This window comes from Bipolaris zeicola, assembly GCF_000523435.1.
Source record: "Bipolaris zeicola 26-R-13 unplaced genomic scaffold scaffold_303, whole genome shotgun sequence".
NCBI classification, from domain to species: domain Eukaryota; kingdom Fungi; phylum Ascomycota; class Dothideomycetes; order Pleosporales; family Pleosporaceae; genus Bipolaris; species Bipolaris zeicola.
Genome location: NW_006912352.1, coordinates 1,762 through 25,318, shown reverse-complemented (window position 1 = coordinate 25,318; position 23,557 = coordinate 1,762). Strand labels below are relative to the sequence as shown.

Below are 23,557 nucleotides of genomic sequence, written 5' to 3'. Positions count from 1 at the left end.
GGGCTGGCCTGCGACCATCGGTTCTGGCTGCCCGAGTGCGCGGTGGTGATGGACGAGGGGCGCGATGGTGGCAGGCCCGGCTCGCCGGCGGGGCCCGTCATGCCCAGCACGCGGCTGCCGGTCGAAGAGCGCTTTTGCTCGGTCGGGGTCATAGCCATGGTGTTGATGTCGGTGGCGCCGCTCTTCTCGCTACTAGCAGCATGACAACATGGATGGCGGGAAGGCGCGGCCGGGGGGTCTGGGGGAGAGAAGGAGCGACTGTGAGTGAGGCAAGAGCGAGTGAGCAAGGCGAGACAGAGGGAGCGGAGCGGAGCAGCGGCGGCGGCGCCGGGGCCTGAGGGAAGCTGGATGGAACAAAGACGTGTGATGGGCGGCGAAAGGGGCGCATAAACTTCGTCGTGGAGGTCGCAGCGCTCCCGAGCGCCCCCAGGCTGCAAGCGGCATGGTGCCCTCGGTGACGCAGCCGCGACGCTTGGCATCGCTGCGAGATTCAACATCGAACCACTGCTGCTCTGCACCCACCGCCAGCACCACCACCACCACGACTCCATTGGATCTCACAATGTCCTCCATCATTGCCCGCTCCTCCTTCCGCGCCGCCCCGCGCCTCGTCCGCCCGGCTCCCGCCCTCCGCCGCTGGGCTACCAGCGCCGCCGCAGAGGGCGAGAGGCAGCGCAGCAAAGAGGCCCTCAAGGCGGGCGCAAAGCGCGACCCCGAGCTCTACGTACGCCATACACCCGCCCGCCCGCTGTATTTATCTGCGGCGCAAGTAGAGCGATAGCTGATTGGAATGCAGGTGCTTCTGGCCATTATGAGCGGCATCTTTGGCCTTGCGGGATGGCATTTCTGTAAGCGGCATGCCCACACCACACCCTCTGCATAGCTACTTACATCTCTCCCCACAGCCCGCTCCCCCACCAGCGCTTCTTCTGAGCGAACCGTTGCCAAGGCTACCGGCAGTGAGCCCTGGAACCGTGACGATATCAGCCACAGCCCTTACCAGTACCACCCTGGCGGCGACACCAGCATCAAGAAGGACGCTCCTTCGGCTCTCAACGTTGTCGTTATCCCCAACGTCACCCTCCCCAAGGTATGTACTCAATTGCTAGCCAATTCTTTTGAATTGTTAGTGCTAACTGTGCAGGAACTCCACGACACCTACAACAAGTGGGGCAAGGACGGCTACTAAAAATTGCAGCAAGTTCCGAAGCGCTCGCTTGGAGCTGAAAAAACACCGCTCACGGGCGAGCTGCACATTTCCGCCATCTTCATCATGCGTCTGTGTACATAGGACTGCAAAGGGGGTGGCTCGGCATAGAATATTCGAATTTTCCCATCACAGCCCTATTTCTACAAACTAATCGTTGCGCACGCTGCACAGTGTCACAGATACCCAATTGGTTTACGCGTGCTCTGAATTGATTCCAGTCACTGACAAAAGTGCTCATTTTCCTTCTTTTTTTCCCTTGACGTTCCTAGAGTTCTTTCCTCCTTCAAACAAACAACAAACACCATTCCCCACCTTCCATCTCATCCCATAGGAAACAAATCCTCTAAGCCATGGATGTGCTCTTGTCGTCGTAAATCGTTTCTTCTATTCCGTTACCCTGCTTTTCATAACAGTTGTCCTCTCTTCCTGCATTGCCTTGCGCCCACCAAGACATGAGACGAACAGAAAGGAGTCTATGGGTATCTTTTCGCGTACACCGTCGTATCGGGTGCTCCTATTCTTTACATGGGCTCTAGTTGCGCCTCACAGTCTCTTTCGGATCTCCTCCACCATGTTACTCCGGTCGACCAAAAGTCCATCCTTTTCCGGGTTGTTCTCATCCTTGATTCCCATAACCTTGATCTTGACTTTGCCATCCTTGAGCTCATCCTCTCCTAGAATGACTGTAAGCGGCACGCCTGCGACCTCGGCTTGCTTGAACTGCTGTTGAACCTTGGGTTTGAGCTTGTACGAAAATTCGGCCTTGATGCCTGCAGCCCACAGCTCTTGTGCGACTTGCATGCGCTCCTTGAGCATGCCGTTGAAGCCCTTGCCGCCGAATGCCATGACAAATGCATCTACATCCTTGGCGCGCTGTGTCGATTGGCCGCGTGCCTTCATGATGCTGATGATGCGGTCGATACCAAAGGAGATGCCGACACAAGGAATAGGCTTGCCACTGAACATGCCCACCAACTGATCATAGCGGCCACCTGCAGCCACGCTTCCCACGCCAACCTCTTGTTGCTTTCCTTTTCCGGTTGGGGCTGAACCTTCTGTGACAACCTCGTAAATCAGGCCAGTGTAGTAGTCGAGACCTCGTGCAAGCGAGAGGTCAAATGATATCCTCTTGCGCGCACCAAAAGCATCCAGGTATGCGAATAGCAGTTCCATCTCTTCAACACCTTTTTGTACATCTTCCGACTTGGAAAGTTCTTCGTTGCTCTTGAGATACTCGATGATGTCGTCGCCGCCCCTGCGTTGTACCCATTCACCAATCTTGTCTGCTACCTCTGTGGCAAGGCCCTTGGTCTCCATCTCCTTCTTCACCTCTTCCCACGGCATCTGTAATGCGTCAGTGACCTTCGAGAAAACATCATACACCCCATCCCTACCTTGTCCAGCTTGTCAACTGCCGAGCTAATTGGCCGAATCAATTCCTCCTTCACGCCAGCCGCCTTGAAGATACCATCAAGAATCTTTCTGTGGTTAATTTTGATAGTATACGAATCCCACTCAAGCGCATCAAAAACATCAGTCGCAATCTTGAGAACCTCCGCATCGGGAATCATAGCATCGTACGACCCCGCAATATCGAAATCGCACTGGAAGAATTCGCGCATGCGACCCTTGGTCATGGCGGGTTGATCGCGCCGATAGACCTTGGCAATCTGGTACCGCTTAAAGCTCTGCACACTGGGGTTCATTGCAAGCCATCGGGCAAGCGGAACAGTCAAGTCGTATCGTAGCGAGCATAGCTCGCCGCCCTGGTCTTGCAGGTCATATATGAGTTTTGAGTCTTCGCCGTATTTGCCGCTTAGAATCTCCTTGAGCTCGAACACGGGTGTGTCGAGTGTCGTGGCGCCGTGGCGCTTGAAGACGTCGGTTACCGTTTGGAAAAGGCGATCACGGAGTGCGGCATCTTCGCCGGTCCCTGTCGGGGTTGTGAGTAAGTGGTGTTGCGGATAGATACCCCTCCAAAAAGTGAAGAGAAGGAGAGTACGTACAATCCCGCGTGCCCTTTGGTACCTTGAGCGTAAAGTTCTTGCCCTTGTCTTCCTTGCCCATTTCGTCGTCACTCAGCGACCAGGTCTGTGTGGAGAGTCTACGGTGGGGGGCGGGGGTTACAAAAAGGCGTACGCGGCGGAAAGCTATTGTTTGTATGAATTTGCGCGAGACAAAAGTAGCAGTACTGTATCGCAGGACGTCTTGTCGTAGTATGAGCGCGGGGCAGGGAAAGTGGGGTGAAATGCGCGGCATGGACTGGAAATAAAAAAAGTGACTCAATTCGCCAAAGAGCAATGCGGCCGCCGCTGTTTGGAAAAGATTCGGGTCTGCACGTAGAATGGTCCGTGCTTGTTTACGTCACTGCCCAGATTGTATGTCTACATACATGTGTAAATTGATTGTATGTAAACAGAAGTCTATGTATTAATTTTATAATCGCTATAGGGGTATCTAAACACGCTTCATGCTTTCACCATGCCTTTCGAAACTGTAGCAAATCCCTCTGTCCATAACACTCGGCGACAACCGTCAGAATCATGTCGATTGCCGCCCGTGTTTCTACATCACTCTCGGTTAAAGGTGTGCTCTGTAGTCCTGCACCCTTGGTCTGTGCGGCATCAGATGTAGAGACTGATGCATGTGTGACATTCTCTTTTTGAGGCTTGTTGTTGCGCATCTCCTGTCGTTGTCTCTCGGCCTCTGCTCGGGAAAGCAGCTTGAAATTTGATGCTGCAGGTGGCTCGACTGGTGCGTCTGATGGTGGGACTGCTGGCTGCACTAAACGGTCTCCAAGTTGGGCGAGAAGGCGGGCTCTGGCTTTCTCGAGGGCTCCGTCTTCAGCTGCATCTGACGACTCTGCTTCATCTTCTGAGATGGCCATTTCTGCACCAGAATCGCCCGCATTGCCATCCATGACCTCTCCGCTTTCCAAGCCGCTGTCCGCGTTGACGATCGAGTCGCTGTCTTCTTTCACAAGTGCAGAACTTGGCTTGTTTCCGGATTCATCATCAGGCTCGTCGTCTCTTGTTTCGCCCTCTGGAGCACATTGCTCCTCTAGACTCCTGTCAGAGAGCCTTTTCACCAGACGGCTAGCAGCGAGACCTAGGTCCCGAATCTTGCCGATCCTCTCATGATCCAAAGTTCCAAAGTCTCCCGTCAAGGCCAGCAGTGTCCATATCCAGCAGCTCTTCTGACGTGATACCTCGATAGATCGATCCAATGCGAGTGCACAGCCATGCAGAGCCACATATAAAGTCGATTCATCCATTTGGGTGACTTCCTCTAGTGCAGGATAGTCGCGACCAATGGCTTCAGCCCAATAGTGCTTTCCAGACTGATCACGTCGTTTGGATTTTCTGGAAGCTGCTGTTTTCGCCGAAGGTAGCTTATGTTCCCGGATTGCAGAGAGTCTGTTGCGAAGAGTGTAGAATCGCCGCACGAGTGCCCATTGACAGCTCTCCTGTGGGTCGAGATCCTCTACGTCTCCGTCCCAGTACTCCGATGCACCTTCACTCTCGCTTTCTAGAGCAACCCAGGTACCGTCGTTGTATACAGTACGCTGTGTTCTTACGGTCGGTTTATTGAAGTTGCGGTTGTCGTTGCCATGATCACTGCTAGTGCTGTGCACATCGGTCGGGGCTACGAGGAGGGTGGGTATTGCTGAGGCTTCAGATCTGGTCCAAGATGTAAGTAATAGCTCTTTGCTTTTCGTAGATATGTGCGCAAATGTCGCAACTTGAAATAATTACCTGACACTTCGAAGGTATGCCACTGCCTCGTCTATTGACTCGTCTGTCAAATGCTCCTCTCCCTCAAGTCCTGGAAGCACCGAGCGTACGCCTGGCTCGCGGAACTGTTCATTGGTGCGTAATTTCCCCTTGGCGCGCGAATTGTTGCGATCGGTTTTTGCGCGCTTCGTGTCTGACGCGTTTTCCTGCTCGTGCTTTCGCTTGCTCCCAGGAATAGCCAGAGCAGGCACACCAGATGCAGATGGCGGAGGGGGTTGTGCCGATATGAGGTAATCGTCGGGCCGCGATAACTTGTTGTAGGTCTCTCCGTCTTTGGTAACAGCCAGATTCGCACCAGAGGCTGCCATGTTGGCGGTGGAGAAGTGCAGTACCTAGGCATTCAGGAAATGTGAATGCGGAGTTAGGGACGGAGGTGGACCAAGCTGGTCTAGCGTCATTTTCGCCTTCTCCGTCTGTAGATGAAGTAATACGGAGCAGGCTACTGCGCACCATTGGAGTAACAAGTGTTACTACATTGTTTTCGAATACAATCTAGGTTGTGTGCAAGCTACGAACTGCACTTACAATATCAACATATGCGCATAAGAATTACGCTGTGGTGCCAAGTCACGCACACGTGACATCCCGGCGAGTAAAAAAAGAACCGCAAAAAAAGGATTGCAAAAACATACGACAGCGGGGATTCGCTAGTGGTCACCCACCTAACTACTAATCCGCTGGTAAACTGCTTATATATGCCAGGTTGGACGGAATGGCTACCTTTCACTCATGCGACTGTCACAAAGTCCGTTAATGTTTCTGTATACAGTAAGCCTCTTTTCTGTATGCGGACTATTAGCACACATTCTGGAGTTGATGGCTTGCTCCGCCCAGATGTCGTGCACTAGCGCGTAAGCGCTCTTGGGAGAGCAGTGGTTCAGCGCTTAAAGTTTTTCTGAATGGATGCCACGAACACGGGTTGAAACAAAAAGACCTAGCCCCTGCAACTACAATCTGTAGGGAAAAGGACGCATTAAGAGGCCGAATTTTAGATCCAGCACACATGCAGTGAGTTCGTGAGAGGATCATTCACCCGCAGGGTTTGCAAAGACAAAAGCTAGGCTTCAGACAAGAGAGCACTCTCTATACAGAGCGTCATTCTACGATACAATTTAGTGTCCCTATCTATTATAGATTCTACATCCAATTCTCCAGTGTAGATCAGTTGTTAGTATTGCTAAATCAGCGTATGGGTACATCATGCTTATCACGGAATTCGCTCACGATGAACATGCTAGCCGAAAGGGGCGCGTTCAGCCCGCTGAGCTTAGCTCAACTTCTGTGCGTCCTCGCCTTTCTTATCAGCCTTCACGCTGGGCTGGTATATACGATCCTCTTGCTGTGGGGCACGATGGTGACACAAATCTGTGAAGGCCTAGAGTTACAAAAATGGTTTGACTGTTAGTGGTGGTTGCGGCGCAGTGTTGGGGACGGTTTTGTTTGCCGAATCTGGAGTCTGTGTAGGCGTTACAACGCCGCACGGCTATAGCGCAGTGCACGGCTACATATTCCCTTTGGGGGAGAGGGGAGATGAGACATACATCGACTCAATACAATGTGTACTGCTCCCGATCTTGAGGGAGTGATCCTGGACAGCTGCGTGCATAGCTGTTGGAAGATCTGCATAGTATTGCGGTATTTGGCCTTGTCAACCATTGATATAGTGCTTGGAAGCAGTCGCGATGGCTGCAGGTGCCCACGTTGCAAGGGGTGAGAACTAGAGTGAGACCAGTCACGCCTCTAAGTCTGTGAAATTTTACGTGCTCTTTTCTCAGAGCGGTTTGCATCGTCATCAGGACCATAAGTGTCGACGCTATCCACCCATCTAAAGATTTTCTGGCTCTTGGACAAACTCGATTGAATTGTTTTCTCCGTTTATCCGAGCGCTTCTTGGAAACAAGAGAGCACGTCGTCTTCCTGAATGGAGAGGTTTTTTTGCTGCTCTCTCAAGTTATTCAGCTTGCCTCAAAGACGTTGTATATTAGCATCGTTTTCCTGGGGCTGGTGCCCTACATGGTGTCTTAGTACTGGTGGATGCGCAAGGAGGAGAATCTCACTGGCGTTGTGTAACGCTGCCCCTTTAGTCTTAGGACGCGGACTCTCTGAGCTGTTCAACCTTTCTTTTACCGCTGGAGTACTTGTTTGTAAGTGTTGGATCTGCTGGTTCTGAAGATTGATGAATCGTTTCGTCTTAATACTCCTGTGATAATCAATGACAGTCGCTAATTATGCAGCCTCTTCAAACACCTAATACAACATGTCGTCCACAACGGTGTCTTGAGAACCTATTGCACCCTTGGCTTCTCGAGAATTCACCGGTTTTAAGGTGGAAGAGAAGATAACAACATTAGGAATAAGAGACGGTCTTTTATACGTAGGTAACCTTGACTAGACTAGTTGGGCCCTTACATGTGCTACGCAATGACACCTCGAGTCCTCACCAGGGTTGATAGTCCCTTGCAACTAGTGCAGCGTGACACACATCGTCGGCAGGCCAGTGACCATGTGAACATGTATGGTAGGGTAAGGCGACTAATGCTTGCACTGCAGGATGATCGGCTAGGTGCAGACAGATAAGTATGAACTGGAGACTGCTCTTCACAAAGGATAGTAGAAGATAGCATTAGACGGTGATATAGGGTTGCATATACTATTTCTAACGCCATGTGAATCATCTCAAAGATCATGTATTGCAACCGGCTTACTCTATCCGTCAGTTCGATTACCGGAGTCTCACTGTCCTGGCCAGTCTCCTAGTGTGTAGTAGCACTGCATTGGTGCGTTCTTTCTCGTTGGGTTGCAGGGGCGCACACGTCTCTCTAGGTCTCGCAGTCCCAGCCACAGCCACCCTAGACCGGCGTTGTTTACTGCGTGATAATGAGACTCGTGCACAGTGAAGTCTGCAGTTGACTTGTATTGTGGGACAGATGACTGTGGTTGCGCGGGCAGTGTACGGGTTGCAGTACTTATGTGTGGTTGCGGCTCTAACGCTCGTAGTTTGTGTAGCTGATGGTCTGGCACGCGTTGCTCATGACGCATGCCCGAAAAAGCAAAGAAAAAAGCTTCTTGTGTCGTTGGGCGAAAGGCAAGTAGAGCCTGTGCAAAACATCCGCAAATGGCCTCTGCGTAAATGCGATGCGGCCCCTGCTGTAGCTGCCACTTAGCTCTCCTACGAGCTGAATCCTAATATCCGCCACTTTCTTGTTCGCCGCGAATCATTGAGTCGATGTCACATCTACGTAAAGGTTGGCGTAAGTGTGCGGCCAGAGAAGCCAAGGACTGGTGTTTAGATCTACCGCCACTACAGAAACGGGCTGAGGAGGGGTTTTCGGTCGTGCAGATATGTTTTGAGACTAGAAAGGTGACGACAGAAATGCGCTTTTAAGATCGATTGCAATGGAAGAGGTGGGAGAAGTTGACACGTGATACTAATGCTAATTACCAACAGCTGCTCGTCCCTGGCAAAGTCGAAGACGGTGGCAAATTCCCTCTTTAAAAAGCTCTTGAAGTATTGAAGAAATGCGCAGGATGCGAATTCAGCAATGGTGTTGGACTGATATGTTCGTCAACTCCTTTCTGAGCAATGACGATATTTCGGCGACACACTGACCATACCCTGCAGCATACCTATCAAGAACTCCACATTACGTTGAATAAGCCGCCGGCAGCACTCTAGATATCAAAGCTCTTGTCTCCTACGGTGGTGGAAAGTTCACCACTATCGGCTCAACACCACTTCCACCCCAATTGATACACATAGCGGGGCTGCCAGATACTCGTCGTCGTGAGTCGTGTTCGCTAGTCCCGGGACCATCTTCGGAAAATACGACACCACTCCCGGAAAACGTATTCAGGTCTCACCGATACGAATATGCAAAGAAAGAGTATGCATGGGTACTTCCAAGCGATGAGAACTACCACAAGCAAAGCGCAGGCATTGCGCACACGAGGAGTCTGATCTTTCTGAAGCCGTTGCTTGGTGGGCCATTCTTTAATCTGGGGGCGGTGTGGGAAGAGCATACGAAGTTCAAGTTTGGGGAGAGAGATGCTGCGAAACCAATGGCTACAATGGTGGACCAGCCGTATGTCAATCACATACCGACTATGACGTACATATCCATCCAGCACCATTATTGAGCGTCGATACCGTGTCTGAATACGATATACTAATAACTGGGCAGCGGAGGGGTGGGTCAGGAACGACTCACAGCCTTTTACACTCACCACGTTGTTTTCAGCAATCCACCCGATACTGCCCTCTCTCTCGTCTCACGCACCGTAGGCATCGACCGCGTGATTGACGAATTCATCTTCACCCTCACACACACACACACCAAAGAAGTGCACTAGCTCTTGCCCAGTGTCCCTCCCGTCGGCAGGCCCCTCGCCATTCCCTTCACCAGCGTCGTTGCCATGCGCGGCGATCGACTGTGTCACGAGGATATCAGCTAGGATCATGCGACGGCGCTCAAACAGTTAGGATTATTGCCAGAGTACGTCCCTTTTCCATACGAGACTGAGGGAGAGACCAAACCGGAGGGGAAGAGGTACGTGGTGAAATTGCCGGTTGTGGGAATGGAGGGGAGTAGGAAGTTGGTGGATGAGAGCTGTGAGGAGAATAACACAGTGATGGGTGGTAGATGGCGAGTGGTTGACGATGTTTAATAAGAGATTCCCAGGGGACGGGAACGAAGAACGGCCCGATGGTCTGATACGATGGGTCGCAAATCGCGGTATCTTCGGAGAAACGTAGAGGCAGTTGGCGTGAAGGCCGCAGATCAATGCTATTTTCTGTGTCGCGACTAGTACTAGCGTCCGGGCAGTGTTTGCATGGGTATGCGAACGCCCTTCCAAAAAGGTTCCACCATCGTCCATGAGCCAGCGATTTTTCTAGAAGTTCACCAAGGAGGGCTAACCCTCACTTTTGTTGGCTACCAGCCTCAGCCATGCCACTTCGTAAACCCCATACTAAATCACGTAATGGTTGCTTGCCTTGCAAGAAGAGACATATCAAGGTTTGAGCAGGCTGTCCCCTTGCACAACTACAATGCTTGCTGATAACTTCCGAACAGTGCGGAGAGGAGATACCTACATGCCAGAACTGCATCTTTCGACGAGTAGATTGCGCGTATGGATTAAATGCCAAAGCTAGTCGACATGATCTTTCTAGAGCTCCAAGTTCGGACGCTACCGGATCCCCAACCCGCTTCCCGCATGAGGAGCCACCATGGCAAGCAGGGAAGCTTTGCGCACATGATCCATCATCGCAATCAACAACTGGTGTTTCCAGACGACAAGAGCTGCAGCTGATGGTGTACTACATAAACAGAACGAGTCGAACCCTGGCACATGATGCAGCAGAACTTCTTGTCTGGACGGAAGCCATTCCAGAAGAGGCTGTGCAGTATGACTTTCTAATGGATGGGCTTTTGGCGATGGCGTCGCTTCATTTCGCATTTTACAATCCGGACTCGCGTAGGCAATACACCGAATTTGCGATACGATATCAAAACGAGGGTTTGCAAAATTACAACAAAACTCTTGGGGACATCAACGAAACAAACTGTACTGCCATTTTTGCTTTCTCCATGCTTATAAATGTGATGGCCATCGCCTTGCCAAACGCAGATCCGGATTCCGCATACTCAGCGCAAACCGAAAGCCTGATGACCATGCTTGAACTCGGGCGAGGTATAAGAATCATACACTCGAAATTCGTTCCCCTCCTTACCAATGGAAAACTGGCATCATTCTTCCGACCCTCACCAGGGGATTTGGAGCCCGATGACGAGACACAAGCTGCGTTGGAAAAGCTGCGTCAACATACAGATAGCCTTCTGCATTCCAATTCTATCGACGAAGAACGTCATGCTGTCTATGCCTCAGGAATCCGGAGTCTTGGACTCGTTTTCGGGTATATGACGACCTCAAGTCATCTGGGGCGCGTCATTGGCTGGCCTGCGATGATCTGGCCAGCAGAACACAGGGAGGCGCTCATGAAGTTGATCCGACATGGCGATATCATGGCCCTAACCATTTTTATGCATTACGGTGTACTTTTACTCCATATCCGGCATCTTTGGTGGGGGGCGCGTACTGGAATTAGCCTCATCGAGGACCTGGCAATCTTGGTACATGCTGCAGGTCCTAATTGGGCTGCGTTGACCGAGTGGCCAAGGGAGGTTGCTAGACAAACTGAAGATGGTGGTCGAGGCGCTTTCCAATTTGATGACTTGTTGCCGGAAAGACTCGCCTAACAGCCTTTCTTCACTGCAGAATCGACTCTACATTTACATCAAGGACTCTAACTCCCTATCTGTACTTGGAATGATTTGGAAGCGATAAGTGATTATACTGGTCCAGACTTCACAGTGAGATGAAAAAGGAGGTGCTTAATCAAGACTAAGGTGATACAAGGGTTGCGCCACGCAAAGGTTCTATTGTAAGCAGCTGTCCCGGCTGTGTAACATATTCTCTCGCAATCAGGCAGGTCAAAAATAACTATACGGATCCGTCGGTGTAAACAAATCAACTCAGTGCAGGGAATAAACCGATACTACTCGCCGCACCGCCCTCCCTTGACCCTTGCTCAGCAGCGCTGCAATGTCACTTGGATGAACCCAAGCCATCCAAACCATCGTAGCGAATATGAGCACAGCATCGAATACGTAAAGGAAGACCTCGTGGGATATGAGATACCCTGAGTTACCCTGTGCATACTCAGTCAGTCGGAAGATGCACCGCACAAGAATCAATAAGCTGGCTACGTAGAGTGCATACAGCTGTCTTTCCCATGGCAACGACTGGGAATATACTTGTGACGTCGGCTGCTGGACAAGACGGGCATGGAAGATGACACAGGCAGTGATGAAGAAGCTGAAAAAGAGATGCTGCACTACTAGGCCAGCATTGATAATCTTCTCTCTAGTATGTATAGATTCAATGGAGCCACTTGCCATTATACCCCCACCTAGGTCCATGCGTCAGTCATTGCGTCGATTTATATCCTGGAGATTGGAAAACACTTACCGGCTCCCTGCATCATGAATGATAATACATCCCCCTCACGAGTAACTTTGTGAGCCATTTCTTGGGTATGAGTGAATGTGACTCGCCGTCGGTCACCAAGATGATGCGGCCAAGCATCATGTAGATGCTTGCCGCGAATAGGGCGGGGGCGCAACCAGAAGGAGGATAGTCGAGAGTGAGTAGACTGCGACCGACTAATTAGGGGACTCTTGGGCGGAAATGGCTCTCTGTAAAACACACCCACCCACCCGCACACACACACACATTAGTTTTGCCGTCCTTTTTAGGCTACAATTTCTCGTACATACTCCAATATACCTGACAACCTCGACTGCGACAAATTATCAGCTTATCTCTTCACGACGAACACAGAGATTGGGTGTAGCTTACAAATGCCGCCAAGAACGAAAGGAATGGAAATCCAAGTCCGGGTTCGCATCATTTGATAAAAGTGCAACGTTGTGACGAGGAAGAATAGGATGATAAAGATGACGGCCGCTGCCATCGAAGGATTGTAGCGGTAAAGCTTGAAATCGACTGTCTCTTCTGCCATGATGATATCGTTAATTGAAAATAATACGAAGACAAGTGGTGTTGAACGTGGAAACGTGCAGTAGAGCAAAGTGAACAACTTTTTGGAAGCCTATAATTCCAAGTACCCTAATCAACCTGTCCTACTTGTAACGTCCGACCTAGACTATCTACGTACGTTCCGTCGGCTGAGCCATCTGGTACAGTATTCCATGGTGCGTATGCGTATTATGTGATACGCCCAGGGGCAATTTCTGCTAGAGTTGCGAAACCACAGTACATCGTCCGGGTAATGTTGGGCGATCTAGGAATAAGGTTCGGGCTGACTAACGGGCTAGGGATAGTCGCCCCATTAGCGGGGCCCACTGCGCATAGAGCGTATGCGTATGCGTATGCGTATCGCCCCACTTGGCGCCCGGTATAGTGTCAGACTTGTCGAGATGGTACAGAAGTACGCAGCGTAGCTGGGTCTTCCCGATGGTCGTTAGATTTGTGCTTTAGTATGGTTCATAGTTCGCATGGCTTTTCGAAGAGATCTTAGGATAGTTTTTTTGCTGCACGGGTTTAAGGTATGTACAAGTACGACTGGAAGATTACGTCTTAAGGCGATATCTAATCGTTTTAACCATAAGGCATAACGTTTATAGTTTGCACGGTTGCTTTCCTGACTCTCTTGCTGCTCATTGTACTTGTACATTGGCATGCAGTATGATTGTAGTAGCTTTCTGTGCAATCTAGTCGTATTTCTACCTTGTACCGTCTTGAACGATACTGTGATATACCTACACATAGCTGGAAGTGACACCAATGAGGGATGACAAAGAGAGCCCGCTACCCACGGGACACCATTTGACGTTGTTACCACGTGACGTCTGGAATAACGTGATACAGCATTATCTAGCTAGCATTCATTGACAAACTCCTCTAGATCACTATGAGTCGCATAGAAAGCTCCCTTTGGTTTGTAGTTCTCATCAAACATGAGCGGCTTTGCGCCTGGCACCCAAGTGTGAGCATGCTTATCGGTAAAGCCCCAGAAGTTGATATCTGTGATTCCTGCCTCCAAAGCCTCCTTGACGACGGCACCATAGATCTGAGTCTGGAGTATTTTATTGAGTGTGTGCACGTCCATTTCGGCGATTTCGACTTGCAGCCCGAGCGCTTTGTAGAAACGAACCATGTCCGTTATCACGCCGTGTACTGGAGCGACTTCGGTAATATGCATTTGCAGGGCAACTCCATCGATTGGAACGCCGTCTGCAACGATTCTAAAAACCAGGTCTTCAAGCTCTTGACGCTTGCAGGGAAGCACTTCTACTTGGTTTTCGTTGATGTATAGCTTGGCTCCAGGGGATGCAGCCCGTGCGGTACGGAAGGCTTCGTTGATGTAACCCGGACCAAGTTGTCTGGAGAAGTCATTCGCATTTAAGCCTCCACCCATTGTTTTAAGAGCCTCAGTGACTACGTCCCATCGGTCGATCCGTCCTTCGTGCCGGTGCATGATAGCTTCGAAATGAGTCGTCATCGCAGCACGCAACGCTTTGGGATTGGTGATGTTGACTACAAAGTCGGGATTTCAGCAGCTCGAGATGAGTCCGTGCCCTTTGACTAACATGCCATGTTCGTTGGCGAAGTCAACAAGACGGTCGATGGGATCCCAGTTGTAATGGCCTGGCGTAGGGTTGATGAAAGACCATTTCATCTCATTCTCAGGATGCAAGCTGTTGAATTGCTCAGCGAGAACAGCCGCGAAGACAGGATCTTCAAGGTATGTCGGGTTGATAGCTCCAGATCCAATTGTGATGTTCTTCTTATGCGCCTCTTCTCTCAGCGCCGTAGTGCCGGTGGTGGGGATTGCAATGCTCGCTTTGACGGCGGTAAGGAGTAACAGAGTGGTTGTCGTGATACCAAAAACTTTGAAATTTGTGCTGAAGGCCATATTGCTAAGTTCGCGTGATTCGTGTCGTCTGCGCTGCTTGTTTTTTGTGCTATGTGCCTACTGCATCGGAAGGCTTAAACGATTTTTATATATGAATGAAATAGGAGTCTTGCCATGCTGTAGCCATGTCAGACTCATCCGCTGGAGTATCTTGAGGTCGGAGGCATAGTACAATACGCGTCGACGGCACTTCAACCATACTAGCAAGCTTGGTAGCTTCGACTTTCGCAAGCTGGCGCTGATTGGCTGAAACTGGGGTAGTAGCGGCACTGCTCGGTGACGCAACACACCCCTACAAAAGCTGTGCTCAGCTCCAGACAACGCCAGTGCACATGCCTTCCAAACAAATACGCATACGCATACGCATACGCACAATACGCTTTAGTGTGTTCTTTAGAAACCGTCTGATATGTCTCGTCACTCTTGTCGGCAGGTCATCCACCAACATTACTTCTTTCTTACACTTGAATATTCTCCATCGACACCATGGAACCGGAAAAAAGGCTTTCGGATTTTGCCGAACTTCCCGGTGATATACCGATAGGTTGCAGTTTCACAGGCCATGAAAGTACAGAGATAAATCGTGATCGAAAGCCTATAAAGCTCAGCAGTCACCAGGAATCTTCTTCGATAAACGCATCAGCGGACGCACCCGATGATGGAAAGCTCAAGGCCGGCAGTAAGACTCACGATTCCTCGGTTCATCAGTCGGATTGGAACTCATGTTTTCTAGGCGATGGGCGCATCAACATCGATCTGAATTCGAAAGCTGTGAGGACGCTTTCGCTGCTCTACGGCGATGCTCTTAACGACACACCGGAAGATGCGCCACCAGAGTATTCAGAATTCCCAGACGGACCGGATCGCTACAAGTCGTGGCCTGTCAAACTGAACATTGTTATCCAAGTTGTAGGCAGTCGAGGAGACGTCCAGCCTTTCATCGCGCTTGGTGACGAGCTTCGGCGGTATGGCCACCGAGTGAGGCTAGCGACCCATGACATGTTCCAAGATCTCGTGCGAGGCTCCGGTTCTGGACTGGAGTTCTACCCAATCGGCGGTAATCCTTCAGAATTGATGGCGTACATGGTCAAAAACCCTGGTCTGATTCCTAGTCTCGAGAGCTTGCGGGCTGGCGAGATCAAGAAGAAACAGATGATGGTCAGGGAGATGTTGGAAGGGTTTTGGAGGTCATGCATCGCACCAGACATCATGAGCCATTCGCCATTCGTGGCAGATGCTATCATTGCCAACCCACCAAGCTTTGCACATGTCCACTGCGCACAGGCTCTTGGAATTCCCGTTCACATGATGTTCACTATGCCATGGACAAGTACGCGAGCATTTCCACACCCACTAGCGAATCTGAAAAATGCCGAGGGCAAACAAAGCGCTGCAAATTACCTATCATATGGGGTTGTCGATTGGTTAACATGGCAAGGGTAAGTTGTTCATACAAGGTCGACATAGGATTCCTCGTTGCACAGACTAGATGATACTAACCTGGGATTTAGACTTGGTGGCGTCATCAACCAATGGCGCCAGACGCTGGACTTGGAACAGGTGGGCATATTCGATGGCCCTAGTCTTGCGATCACACTGAGCATTCCCATGACTTACTGCTGGTCTCCGGCTCTTGTACCGAAACCCTTCGACTGGCCGGCCCACATAGACGTCTGCGGTTTCTTCTTCCGGGATCCTCCTTCGTACGAGCCACCAGCTGAAATTCGGTCCTTCATTGAGAGTGGACCGCCACCTGTCTACATAGGATTCGGCAGCATCGTTCTTGAAGACCCTCAAAGAATTACCGCAGTCATATTAGAGGCTGTAAGAGCGAACGGATTTCGTGCTATTGTGTCCAAGGGATGGTCAAAGTTGGGAGATCACGGAGAGTCTCATGAAGATATCATCTTCATTGGTGATTGTCCACACGAGTGGTTGTTTCAGCATGTGGCCGCAGTGGTGCATCATGGTGGCGCTGGAACGACTGCATGTGGTTTGCTGAACGGCAAGCCCACGACTATCATTCCGTTCTTCGGAGAGTAAGTCAGATTGTCCACTCCGTTGCGTCGGCAGATTTGCTAATAAGTCAGTAGTCAACCATTCTGGGGCCAGATGGTAGCTACTGCTGGTGCTGGTCCGATGCCTATTCCTCAACGAGACATAACGGCCGAAAGCCTGTCTCAAGCAATCAGATTCTGTTTATCACCTGAAGCGGCGAGCGCAGCTGCAGTCATTGCACAGAAGATGCAATCTGAGAGAGGCGTCGAAGCTGCAGTCATGTCTTTCCATCGGAATCTCCCATTCAGAGACATGTCTTGCGATGTACTACCACACCTACCGGCAACTTTCTGCTTTGACAAGAAAGGACACAGGATGAAGCTTTCTACCTTGGCTACAGAAGTTATGACACTGAGATTCTCAAAGGATGCCAAGCATCTAAAATTGTAGGTTTCGCCCTTATCACTTGGTTCTTCGATGAGCATTTCCTGCATCCGATCGCTAATTTATGTACAGATACGAGAGCAGACCCGTTGTCATAGAGCCTCGACGATGGGATCCCATCTCCGGTGGAGCGTCCGGAGTCCTTGGCACTACAGTCGATCTTGCGACATGCGTCACAGGAGTTTTCACGAAACCAATAACGGAGTATCGAGACGATCGTGACCGACGTGCCTACGAAGACTCAAAGCTAGAGGCTTCGGAAGCGTCCAATACCAGTATTAATCATATCGACCAATCGAAGCAGATGTCTGACAGCGCAAGTGCTAAAACATCGGCAAACAGCGTTGTTCCGAAACGTAAAGCCATCTCAGCAGGTCAACTGGCAGGTGCGTCCGGAGCAAGCATTGCCATGTTTGCTCCAAAGGCCCTAAAAGGTATGACAGTCGACATTCCTCTCGCAATTACCGATGGTCTCAAGAATGTGCCTCGACTCTACGGCGAAACACCTCGTGACCACGGGCATGTGACAGGGTTCAAGAGTGGCGCAGCTGTTGCAGGCAAGACTTTCGCGTGGGGCTTCATTGATGGAGTGAGTGACGTTGTTGTGAAGCCATACCAAGGTGCTCAGGAGGAAGGTTTCAAAGGCGCTGCAAAAGGGGTGGGCAAAGGAATAGCTAACATGGTCACAAAGACCGGTGCTGGCATGTTCGGTCTTTTTAGTTATACAAGCGCAGGTATTGCAAAAAGCTTGAGAACGGCAGTCTACACGAAGACCAGAAAAGGTATTGCTGAAGCGAGACATGAAGAGGGGCGGTGGCTAGTTGAGAACGACGAATATAGTACGGAAGAAGCTGAGAAGATCATTACGCGTTTGCTAGCACGGAGAGGGGATAAGCAATGAGAACGAGCCAGGGACTTTATAGGAGAATGTCTTTTTGAAAGCGATGAAGAAAATAATAGTTAACGCAGACATTGGAGCGACTATATCGCTACAGAGTACAGAGTATTGAGAATTGGGCGATTGCGCCAGTTGTCAGTGCAGAAAAGAATCGACGACTGCTTAATGGATGCCGGCAGAGCATGAAAACTCCAACATATCAGGTGTTAGATGTAGTTGCTTTGGACAGAAGTGCTGAAGCTCTGAGTCTTTGGTCCGGGTAGCTAATCTTCCGAAGACAGAACCACTGTTCGGTATCGGAAAGAAAGATTTTGACCCACGCGAAGCGAAAGCTGCTGCAGCAGCGACAATGTGAGGAGGACAGGAAGGTTGCGAGCCCGATACTGGTGGCAACCCATCCTTAAACTAGTGCGCTGCTATTGCAGCGAGTACTATGATACGCATACAGGAGTCTTGAATGACCGTTAATGGTCTTTGGGGCTATGGTGGTGGGGGCTGCGGATAGAGTCGCGATTCATGAAAACGGGTAGTAGTGACCGAGGACGGACGTCAGCAAATTGACCTCAACACAGAACCGCAAGTTTTGACGGACCGCGAGGGAGAACTAGCTCCCAGTTTCCAATGGTCTTATTTGCCAGTAGAAATGGGATTAGTGAATTACATCCGCGATTTTATGATTAGGGTTAGGTTTAGGGTTGGGGTAAAGAACTCTAAAAGGACTCACGTGATGCTATCGGTAACCTCATCTTAGCACGGAACATGAGAACTTTACACACTCTTCCGCACGCCATACAGAGGTATCAAAAATGGAAAAGATTGATGCACTCACGGCACTGAACGATGCGGCTCTTATACCACGGAGATGATGGGGAGCTCAGTGTCACTGCCGACCTAGTCGATAGACCCGATACCTCCTTACGCGACAGCTTGCAGTCCTTCTTGGTCGACACCTGCTGCATCAACAAGGCGAACAAGACTGAGCTCTCGTTGGCCATCCGGTCCATGTTTCGCTGGTACCGCGACGCAGCTCGGTGGTAGAAGGCAAAGTAGTTCTTAATGCTGCGAGCGACGTGATTGCCAGCATAACTACAACTGTTGTATTTTTCTTACTGCATTACAGAACGCGAAAGAAAAGTAGCCAAAGAACAAGAGCATACCACACACGGATTTGTAAATGCGGATGGGAAAGGTTAAGTCGTCTAGATGATTGATCTGTCTCGCTAGGGGGCTTTGCTCGCTTGTGGGCGGGAGTCGTTACTACTACATTCGGCTATTGATGACAAAGACCTCCATGCAGGCATTTCGAATTTCTTCTGCAGACACAACAAGTGTTTTTCCTGATGTAGAGCATCCCCGCCGTCTCGGTAAGCCCTCAGAATTCCAGAGTTGCGATCATTCGCTTGGTTAACCATAAGCTCGATAGCATCCGTAGCGTACTGCTCAAGGCGTTTCTCATTGACTTCTTTTGCCTCATGCCGAATTTCATGGAGACGCTTAAGCCAGTACATCCATCGCCACGGTGTGAATCCCGCTGGTGATCGCTTCCCAAGCTCCGACTCGATGAACCATTGGCCACCTTGACCTATCGTGCTCGGACAATCATTCCAGCAGACATCCGAGAGTTGGATGGGATTGTAACCAGCCTCCTTGAACCACGCATAGGCCGCTGGCAACAAGTTTGTAATATCGAGATGGTCGATTTTTCGACTCTTTTGTTCCTCATCCGGCTCCTCCGAGTAGCGAAGTTCTCGTCTGTCTTCGAAAGTTGAGCGAAATGGGACGAGAGCGATCTGACATATTCGGTCCTTGCTAACCCTAGTCGATGCCAGCTTAGCCAAGAAGGTCGCGAAGTTGAGGCGCTGCGTTCCCGACATGGGCGCGCAATTGTTGATCCAGAAGTCGGCCATATCCGTGGCCAAGAAGGGTAGATCGTTCCACAGTGTACCTTTGACTGTTCGTGCGATATCGACCCCGTACAAACCAGGAACGGGCCTAGTCAATGGGCCTTGGCCCTGAATGCGGACAATGTCGAGGACCAGGCGGTCTTGGTCAGTCGTTTCATGCGACGTGTGTCGGCCGAGCTGATAGTACATGTGCCACAGGGAGTGAAGGTAGCCTTCTAGCGAGTCCACACTATCCCCTGTGCTACAGTATCGATTACTAATGATTGGTATTCGATTGTAGAACGCTGCTCCCCGGACTTCATCGATTTCCCCCCCCCCCCCCCCGAGTAATGCATTCACGCACATCCTGTCGGTCATATGCGGCGTCGTCTAATATAGTGAGCTCGGGAGGACCTTTTGGAGAGGAGCTTAACTGGTAATCGCGGAGATGTTGCATTTTGAGATGACGATGGTGTTAGGAAAGTTGATCAGTCGAGTCAAGTAGTGCTTATAAGAGAAAACGAAGCCGGGTACAATGATAAGAATGAGAAAGGACAGAAGGCATATGAAAAAATAGCCTTTTTGTACCGCGCGGCGCCTACTGGTCCGTCCTATTGGGCCGCCCAGCGAACAGGTTTTGCCAGCACAGTGTGCCCGGATAGTTTCCCAATCCTTGTCCATGTTGCTTCTACGCCGCTCTGTTGCATCTGCATGCATTCGCCTCACCGGATGACTTTCCTTGTGGCGGGTGTAACCCTACCCAATCGGTTGGTTGGCGTATTCGGTTTGACCGAGTCCGTCGGTTAGGACGGCGCCACGAAGCATGACTTTGGTGCTGTCGGTTGCGATGGAGAAGGAAAGGATGAGCGCGGTTGGTAACCCAGGACGGTCCTGCGTTAATGTAGCTTGAAGCTGATGAGAGGCAGTTGTGCGTGAATTTTATCCGTCTGCAGAGCTAGGCAGCTGCGTGGCCGTGATATTCCAACTTATAGTTGCGAGAAACTGAACTAAACTGAAGAAATTAGTACCCAATTAAACCCTTGGGTTTTTCTGACAGGCCAATTGTCAGTGCATATCTGATTATAACGAACAGAATGTAGCTGGGAAGAACGTCGGGCGGGACAAGTCTCTATGGCTTGTTCCTAGGTACGCGACCAGTCAGCACCTTGTCGTTGTCAGCGGCGCCTACAGCTTCAAAAACAGTCAAAGTATTATGACCGACATCAAAGTGATTCCTAACCGTAATGCAATGACCTCCGATGCCCCCATCCAGGTCCACAAACTGCAATTCCTCTAGCGTCCGGATAGCCTTCTAGTCGCCAGTGTTGCCAATGCGGTAGTAGTTAGATGAGCATATCTGGCAGTTCTTGCCGGAGCTGTGAGCATTATTAAAGGCGACTGATATTGATTGCATGGTATTAGTATTGGACAAAGTCTCGCTGCAGGCTATCGTTGTCGGTCTTCTTCACTTGGAATCAGTCATGTTCAGAGTGAAACTCCCCCCGCATGACCAATCTTAACTATACCAACCCAGTCTGTCCACGTTCGAATCTCTCTCGAAGACAACCAAAAAACGTAATCTTCCGCTAGGAAAAGCACTGTTTTTCGAACTCTTCCTTTCGGCTACAGGAATTCAAACAGATGGGGCTCTTGACTAATCGAAAGGCCTCTCTCTTGCATCATGTCATCCCTATAACAGTCTCCCAGCAGTTCATAACGTTGTCCAACAGGCCTTACCACAAATGGAACAGCACATCCCGCGAGAATACATATACGATCAGTCGGCCTGGTTTCTACAGGAACCCAGGCTAGATGCCTTTGCCTTGTAATGCAGAATTTCCGGCCAGCTGATAGCTCGGAGAATCTGCTTTCGTACAGCCTGCCATGATAGCCTGGTTCACTGTGACTTTGCAGAAAACTTGGGTGATAGCGTGATCTTCTCGCCAAGTTTTCAAACTTCCTGAACAGTGCCTGGAACCCCCTCATGTAGTCCTTATCTGGTGTAACTGTTTCTTCAAGATGCACACCAAATACCATTGCACGGCAAAACTCCTGAGAATCGACTTTCTTAACTGAACGTAGAGGAATCGACATTGCCTCTACATAACACTGATACATCCAATCCAACATGTATTTGCCCGGCTTTTGGTTGTTTGAGTCTTTACCGACACTCGTTAGCGAGAGCTGATCCATATATGGCCTTGAATCGATGATTATGTCAGGTTCGTCACAGATAATCCCTGATATAGACAACGTCTGGAGAATTAGCTCTTTCGTGCAGGAAGCTCAAGAGGAAACTCACTTTGTCTTTGACAATAGCATGATCATAAGGATACGTGAAAGTTGCAGTGCCCGTGTAGTAGCGTGTCAAGGGAACAAAATAGAATCCAACAGGCTTCCAGTCCGGCACCCAGCTCGGTAAATTTGATGATCGTGGGGAGTGATATTTGCAAGCTAGAAATCTGCTGACTCGGCGCATGTCATTCGTATGAATTTGGTGCTTTGATGTGTAAACAGTCTTTCCAGTCGATGTGATCCTAGGAACTGTTATGTTGAGGGCCTTTGTTGCAATTTCTGTATAGACGGTCGCTTCATCCTTACGGTAATCGATCATGTCCATGTTCACTGCCGTTTGTATCGATAAGAGTGCGAAAACTCGGTCTCGAGAATCTGTGGCTTCCAGTTGCTGGCTCCAGCACCATAGATCGAAGATACGAATATCCTCGCTAGATTGATATATTCCTAGAGCTTGAAATCTTGAAATGTCATTTGTGATCTCATGAGCGTTCATACTATGCCTCATAACAGCTTCTCTGATCGCAACACACACTCCTGTGGCGTATCCGCAATCCACTAGCACTTTAGTTGGAATCTCCAGTGCGCCAGACATGAACACGGATTCCTTCGCATTCAAGAACTCTTGTACAATCCAAGCACGTCTAAACCATGGGCGATAGCACAGGGAGGCCCATCCAGCCCAGCGCCGATCAAAGTAAGAAAGGCCCATCTCCTCCAGAGTCTTTACTCTGTGTCGTTCCAGGTCCGAACGATCCGGATACCGCTTGAGGAATTCTCTCATCAGATTGACTGCATCTTCATCGTATCGTTTCTGTTCTCCAAGCCAGAATATGACCTTTGCGGCGCGCTTGTAGATGTCTCTCATCATAGCCACTTGGAGACTCTTCTCTTCTTCGTCCTTTTGGTTGATGCAGATAGCGTCTACCCACAGTAGGCAATCAAACCGCTGTTTCCGTAGCTGCGACAAGACACCCCAAAGATTACGTGTAATCAGCTTCTTGTGCCCATTGCATGTGATCTTGCATGGCGAGGTTGCATCGCCCCAGACATATGAGAGCGCAGTGAATTGCGTTTTTGAGTCGAGGTCGAAAGTTTCGAGAGTGATCTGAATTCTTTCTTTACCGGTTCCCGATTTGATGCGCAATAAGCGGATGGCTCGTTGGTGCGGAAGCAGCGAGTATAACGTGGCGTCTGGCATTTTGGAGCTGCCTCCACTTATTTTGTGCATATATTCTCGAGAGGAAAACACGAGACTACAGCTCCAGGGGATGCTCGACTATTCAAGTTGGTTCAGCGACGCAGCCGGTGAACTGACCGGATATCCCGTAGGCGAATTGTTGTCTCACCGTGTGACGAAATCTGGCGTCTGATTCGCCTACCAAGATTTCAACAGAATCCTTCACCACGTCAATATACGAGTTTCATAACCGAGAAGCGATGCTATTGGGGGTATCTAGTAATGCGCAGCAGATCATCTGACGACCAAATTATCATGTCACTTCGCGAGCAGAGTGTGTTGCCTATTGCTCCATC

At 50.1% G+C, this 23,557-nt stretch overlaps 12 protein-coding genes across 12 annotated transcripts, besides 1 other annotated feature; 5 read left to right on the top strand and 7 right to left on the bottom strand.

The window, feature by feature from the left end:
- Positions 1 to 562: 562 nt before the first annotated feature.
- COCCADRAFT_9445 (uncharacterized protein) lies at positions 563 to 1,189 on the top strand (the record flags this gene model as incomplete). The annotated part of the gene is made up of 4 exons (XM_007719379.1): positions 563 to 724; positions 797 to 848; positions 906 to 1,090; positions 1,145 to 1,189. The coding sequence occupies 4 exons, from the start codon at positions 563 to 565 to the stop codon at positions 1,187 to 1,189; spliced, it is 444 nt and encodes a 147-aa protein (XP_007717569.1).
- Positions 1,190 to 1,753: 564 nt separating this feature from the next.
- Positions 1,754 to 3,469, bottom strand: COCCADRAFT_109966 (uncharacterized protein; the record flags this gene model as incomplete). The annotated part of the gene is made up of 3 exons (XM_007719378.1): positions 1,754 to 2,554; positions 2,605 to 3,143; positions 3,217 to 3,469. The coding sequence occupies 3 exons, from the start codon at positions 3,467 to 3,469 to the stop codon at positions 1,754 to 1,756; spliced, it is 1,593 nt and encodes a 530-aa protein (XP_007717568.1).
- A 217-nt stretch (positions 3,470 to 3,686) lies between these two features.
- Positions 3,687 to 5,312, bottom strand: COCCADRAFT_109955 (uncharacterized protein; the record flags this gene model as incomplete). Its single annotated transcript, XM_007719377.1, has 2 exons — positions 3,687 to 4,890; positions 4,966 to 5,312. 2 exons carry the CDS (start codon positions 5,310 to 5,312, stop codon positions 3,687 to 3,689), a joined length of 1,551 nt encoding a protein of 516 aa, XP_007717567.1.
- A 221-nt stretch (positions 5,313 to 5,533) lies between these two features.
- Positions 5,534 to 5,713: a sequence feature (Protein overlapping with rRNA (COCCADRAFT_109965, EUC28135.1) was converted to a misc_feature.).
- Positions 5,714 to 7,737: 2,024 nt separating this feature from the next.
- COCCADRAFT_109960 (uncharacterized protein) lies at positions 7,738 to 8,043 on the bottom strand (the record flags this gene model as incomplete). Its single annotated transcript, XM_007719375.1, has 1 exon — positions 7,738 to 8,043. One exon carries the CDS (start codon positions 8,041 to 8,043, stop codon positions 7,738 to 7,740), a length of 306 nt encoding a protein of 101 aa, XP_007717565.1.
- Positions 8,044 to 8,230: 187 nt separating this feature from the next.
- COCCADRAFT_41303 (uncharacterized protein) lies at positions 8,231 to 9,669 on the top strand (the record flags this gene model as incomplete). The annotated part of the gene is made up of 5 exons (XM_007719374.1): positions 8,231 to 8,365; positions 8,522 to 8,564; positions 8,663 to 9,113; positions 9,186 to 9,345; positions 9,457 to 9,669. The coding sequence occupies 5 exons, from the start codon at positions 8,231 to 8,233 to the stop codon at positions 9,667 to 9,669; spliced, it is 1,002 nt and encodes a 333-aa protein (XP_007717564.1).
- Positions 9,670 to 9,950: 281 nt separating this feature from the next.
- COCCADRAFT_109967 (uncharacterized protein) lies at positions 9,951 to 11,261 on the top strand (the record flags this gene model as incomplete). The annotated part of the gene is made up of 3 exons (XM_007719373.1): positions 9,951 to 10,019; positions 10,077 to 10,604; positions 10,785 to 11,261. 3 exons carry the CDS (start codon positions 9,951 to 9,953, stop codon positions 11,259 to 11,261), a joined length of 1,074 nt encoding a protein of 357 aa, XP_007717563.1.
- A 276-nt stretch (positions 11,262 to 11,537) lies between these two features.
- COCCADRAFT_41301 (uncharacterized protein) lies at positions 11,538 to 12,586 on the bottom strand (the record flags this gene model as incomplete). The annotated part of the gene is made up of 4 exons (XM_007719372.1): positions 11,538 to 11,974; positions 12,034 to 12,040; positions 12,073 to 12,227; positions 12,424 to 12,586. The coding sequence occupies 4 exons, from the start codon at positions 12,584 to 12,586 to the stop codon at positions 11,538 to 11,540; spliced, it is 762 nt and encodes a 253-aa protein (XP_007717562.1).
- An 879-nt stretch (positions 12,587 to 13,465) lies between these two features.
- COCCADRAFT_41300 (glycoside hydrolase family 10 protein) lies at positions 13,466 to 14,503 on the bottom strand (the record flags this gene model as incomplete). Its single annotated transcript, XM_007719371.1, has 2 exons — positions 13,466 to 14,124; positions 14,209 to 14,503. 2 exons carry the CDS (start codon positions 14,501 to 14,503, stop codon positions 13,466 to 13,468), a joined length of 954 nt encoding a protein of 317 aa, XP_007717561.1.
- A 486-nt stretch (positions 14,504 to 14,989) lies between these two features.
- COCCADRAFT_9439 (glycosyltransferase family 1 protein) lies at positions 14,990 to 17,846 on the top strand (the record flags this gene model as incomplete). The annotated part of the gene is made up of 5 exons (XM_007719370.1): positions 14,990 to 15,182; positions 15,237 to 15,942; positions 16,015 to 16,542; positions 16,597 to 16,947; positions 17,018 to 17,846. The coding sequence occupies 5 exons, from the start codon at positions 14,990 to 14,992 to the stop codon at positions 17,844 to 17,846; spliced, it is 2,607 nt and encodes an 868-aa protein (XP_007717560.1).
- An 837-nt stretch (positions 17,847 to 18,683) lies between these two features.
- Positions 18,684 to 18,881, top strand: COCCADRAFT_109959 (uncharacterized protein; the record flags this gene model as incomplete). Its single annotated transcript, XM_007719369.1, has 1 exon — positions 18,684 to 18,881. The coding sequence occupies one exon, from the start codon at positions 18,684 to 18,686 to the stop codon at positions 18,879 to 18,881; it is 198 nt and encodes a 65-aa protein (XP_007717559.1).
- Positions 18,882 to 19,063: 182 nt separating this feature from the next.
- On the bottom strand, positions 19,064 to 20,183 carry COCCADRAFT_9438 (uncharacterized protein; the record flags this gene model as incomplete). The annotated part of the gene is made up of 2 exons (XM_007719368.1): positions 19,064 to 19,983; positions 20,087 to 20,183. The coding sequence occupies 2 exons, from the start codon at positions 20,181 to 20,183 to the stop codon at positions 19,064 to 19,066; spliced, it is 1,017 nt and encodes a 338-aa protein (XP_007717558.1).
- Positions 20,184 to 21,349: 1,166 nt separating this feature from the next.
- Positions 21,350 to 23,222, bottom strand: COCCADRAFT_109962 (uncharacterized protein; the record flags this gene model as incomplete). Its single annotated transcript, XM_007719367.1, has 2 exons — positions 21,350 to 21,982; positions 22,029 to 23,222. 2 exons carry the CDS (start codon positions 23,220 to 23,222, stop codon positions 21,350 to 21,352), a joined length of 1,827 nt encoding a protein of 608 aa, XP_007717557.1.
- Positions 23,223 to 23,557: the final 335 nt, after the last annotated feature.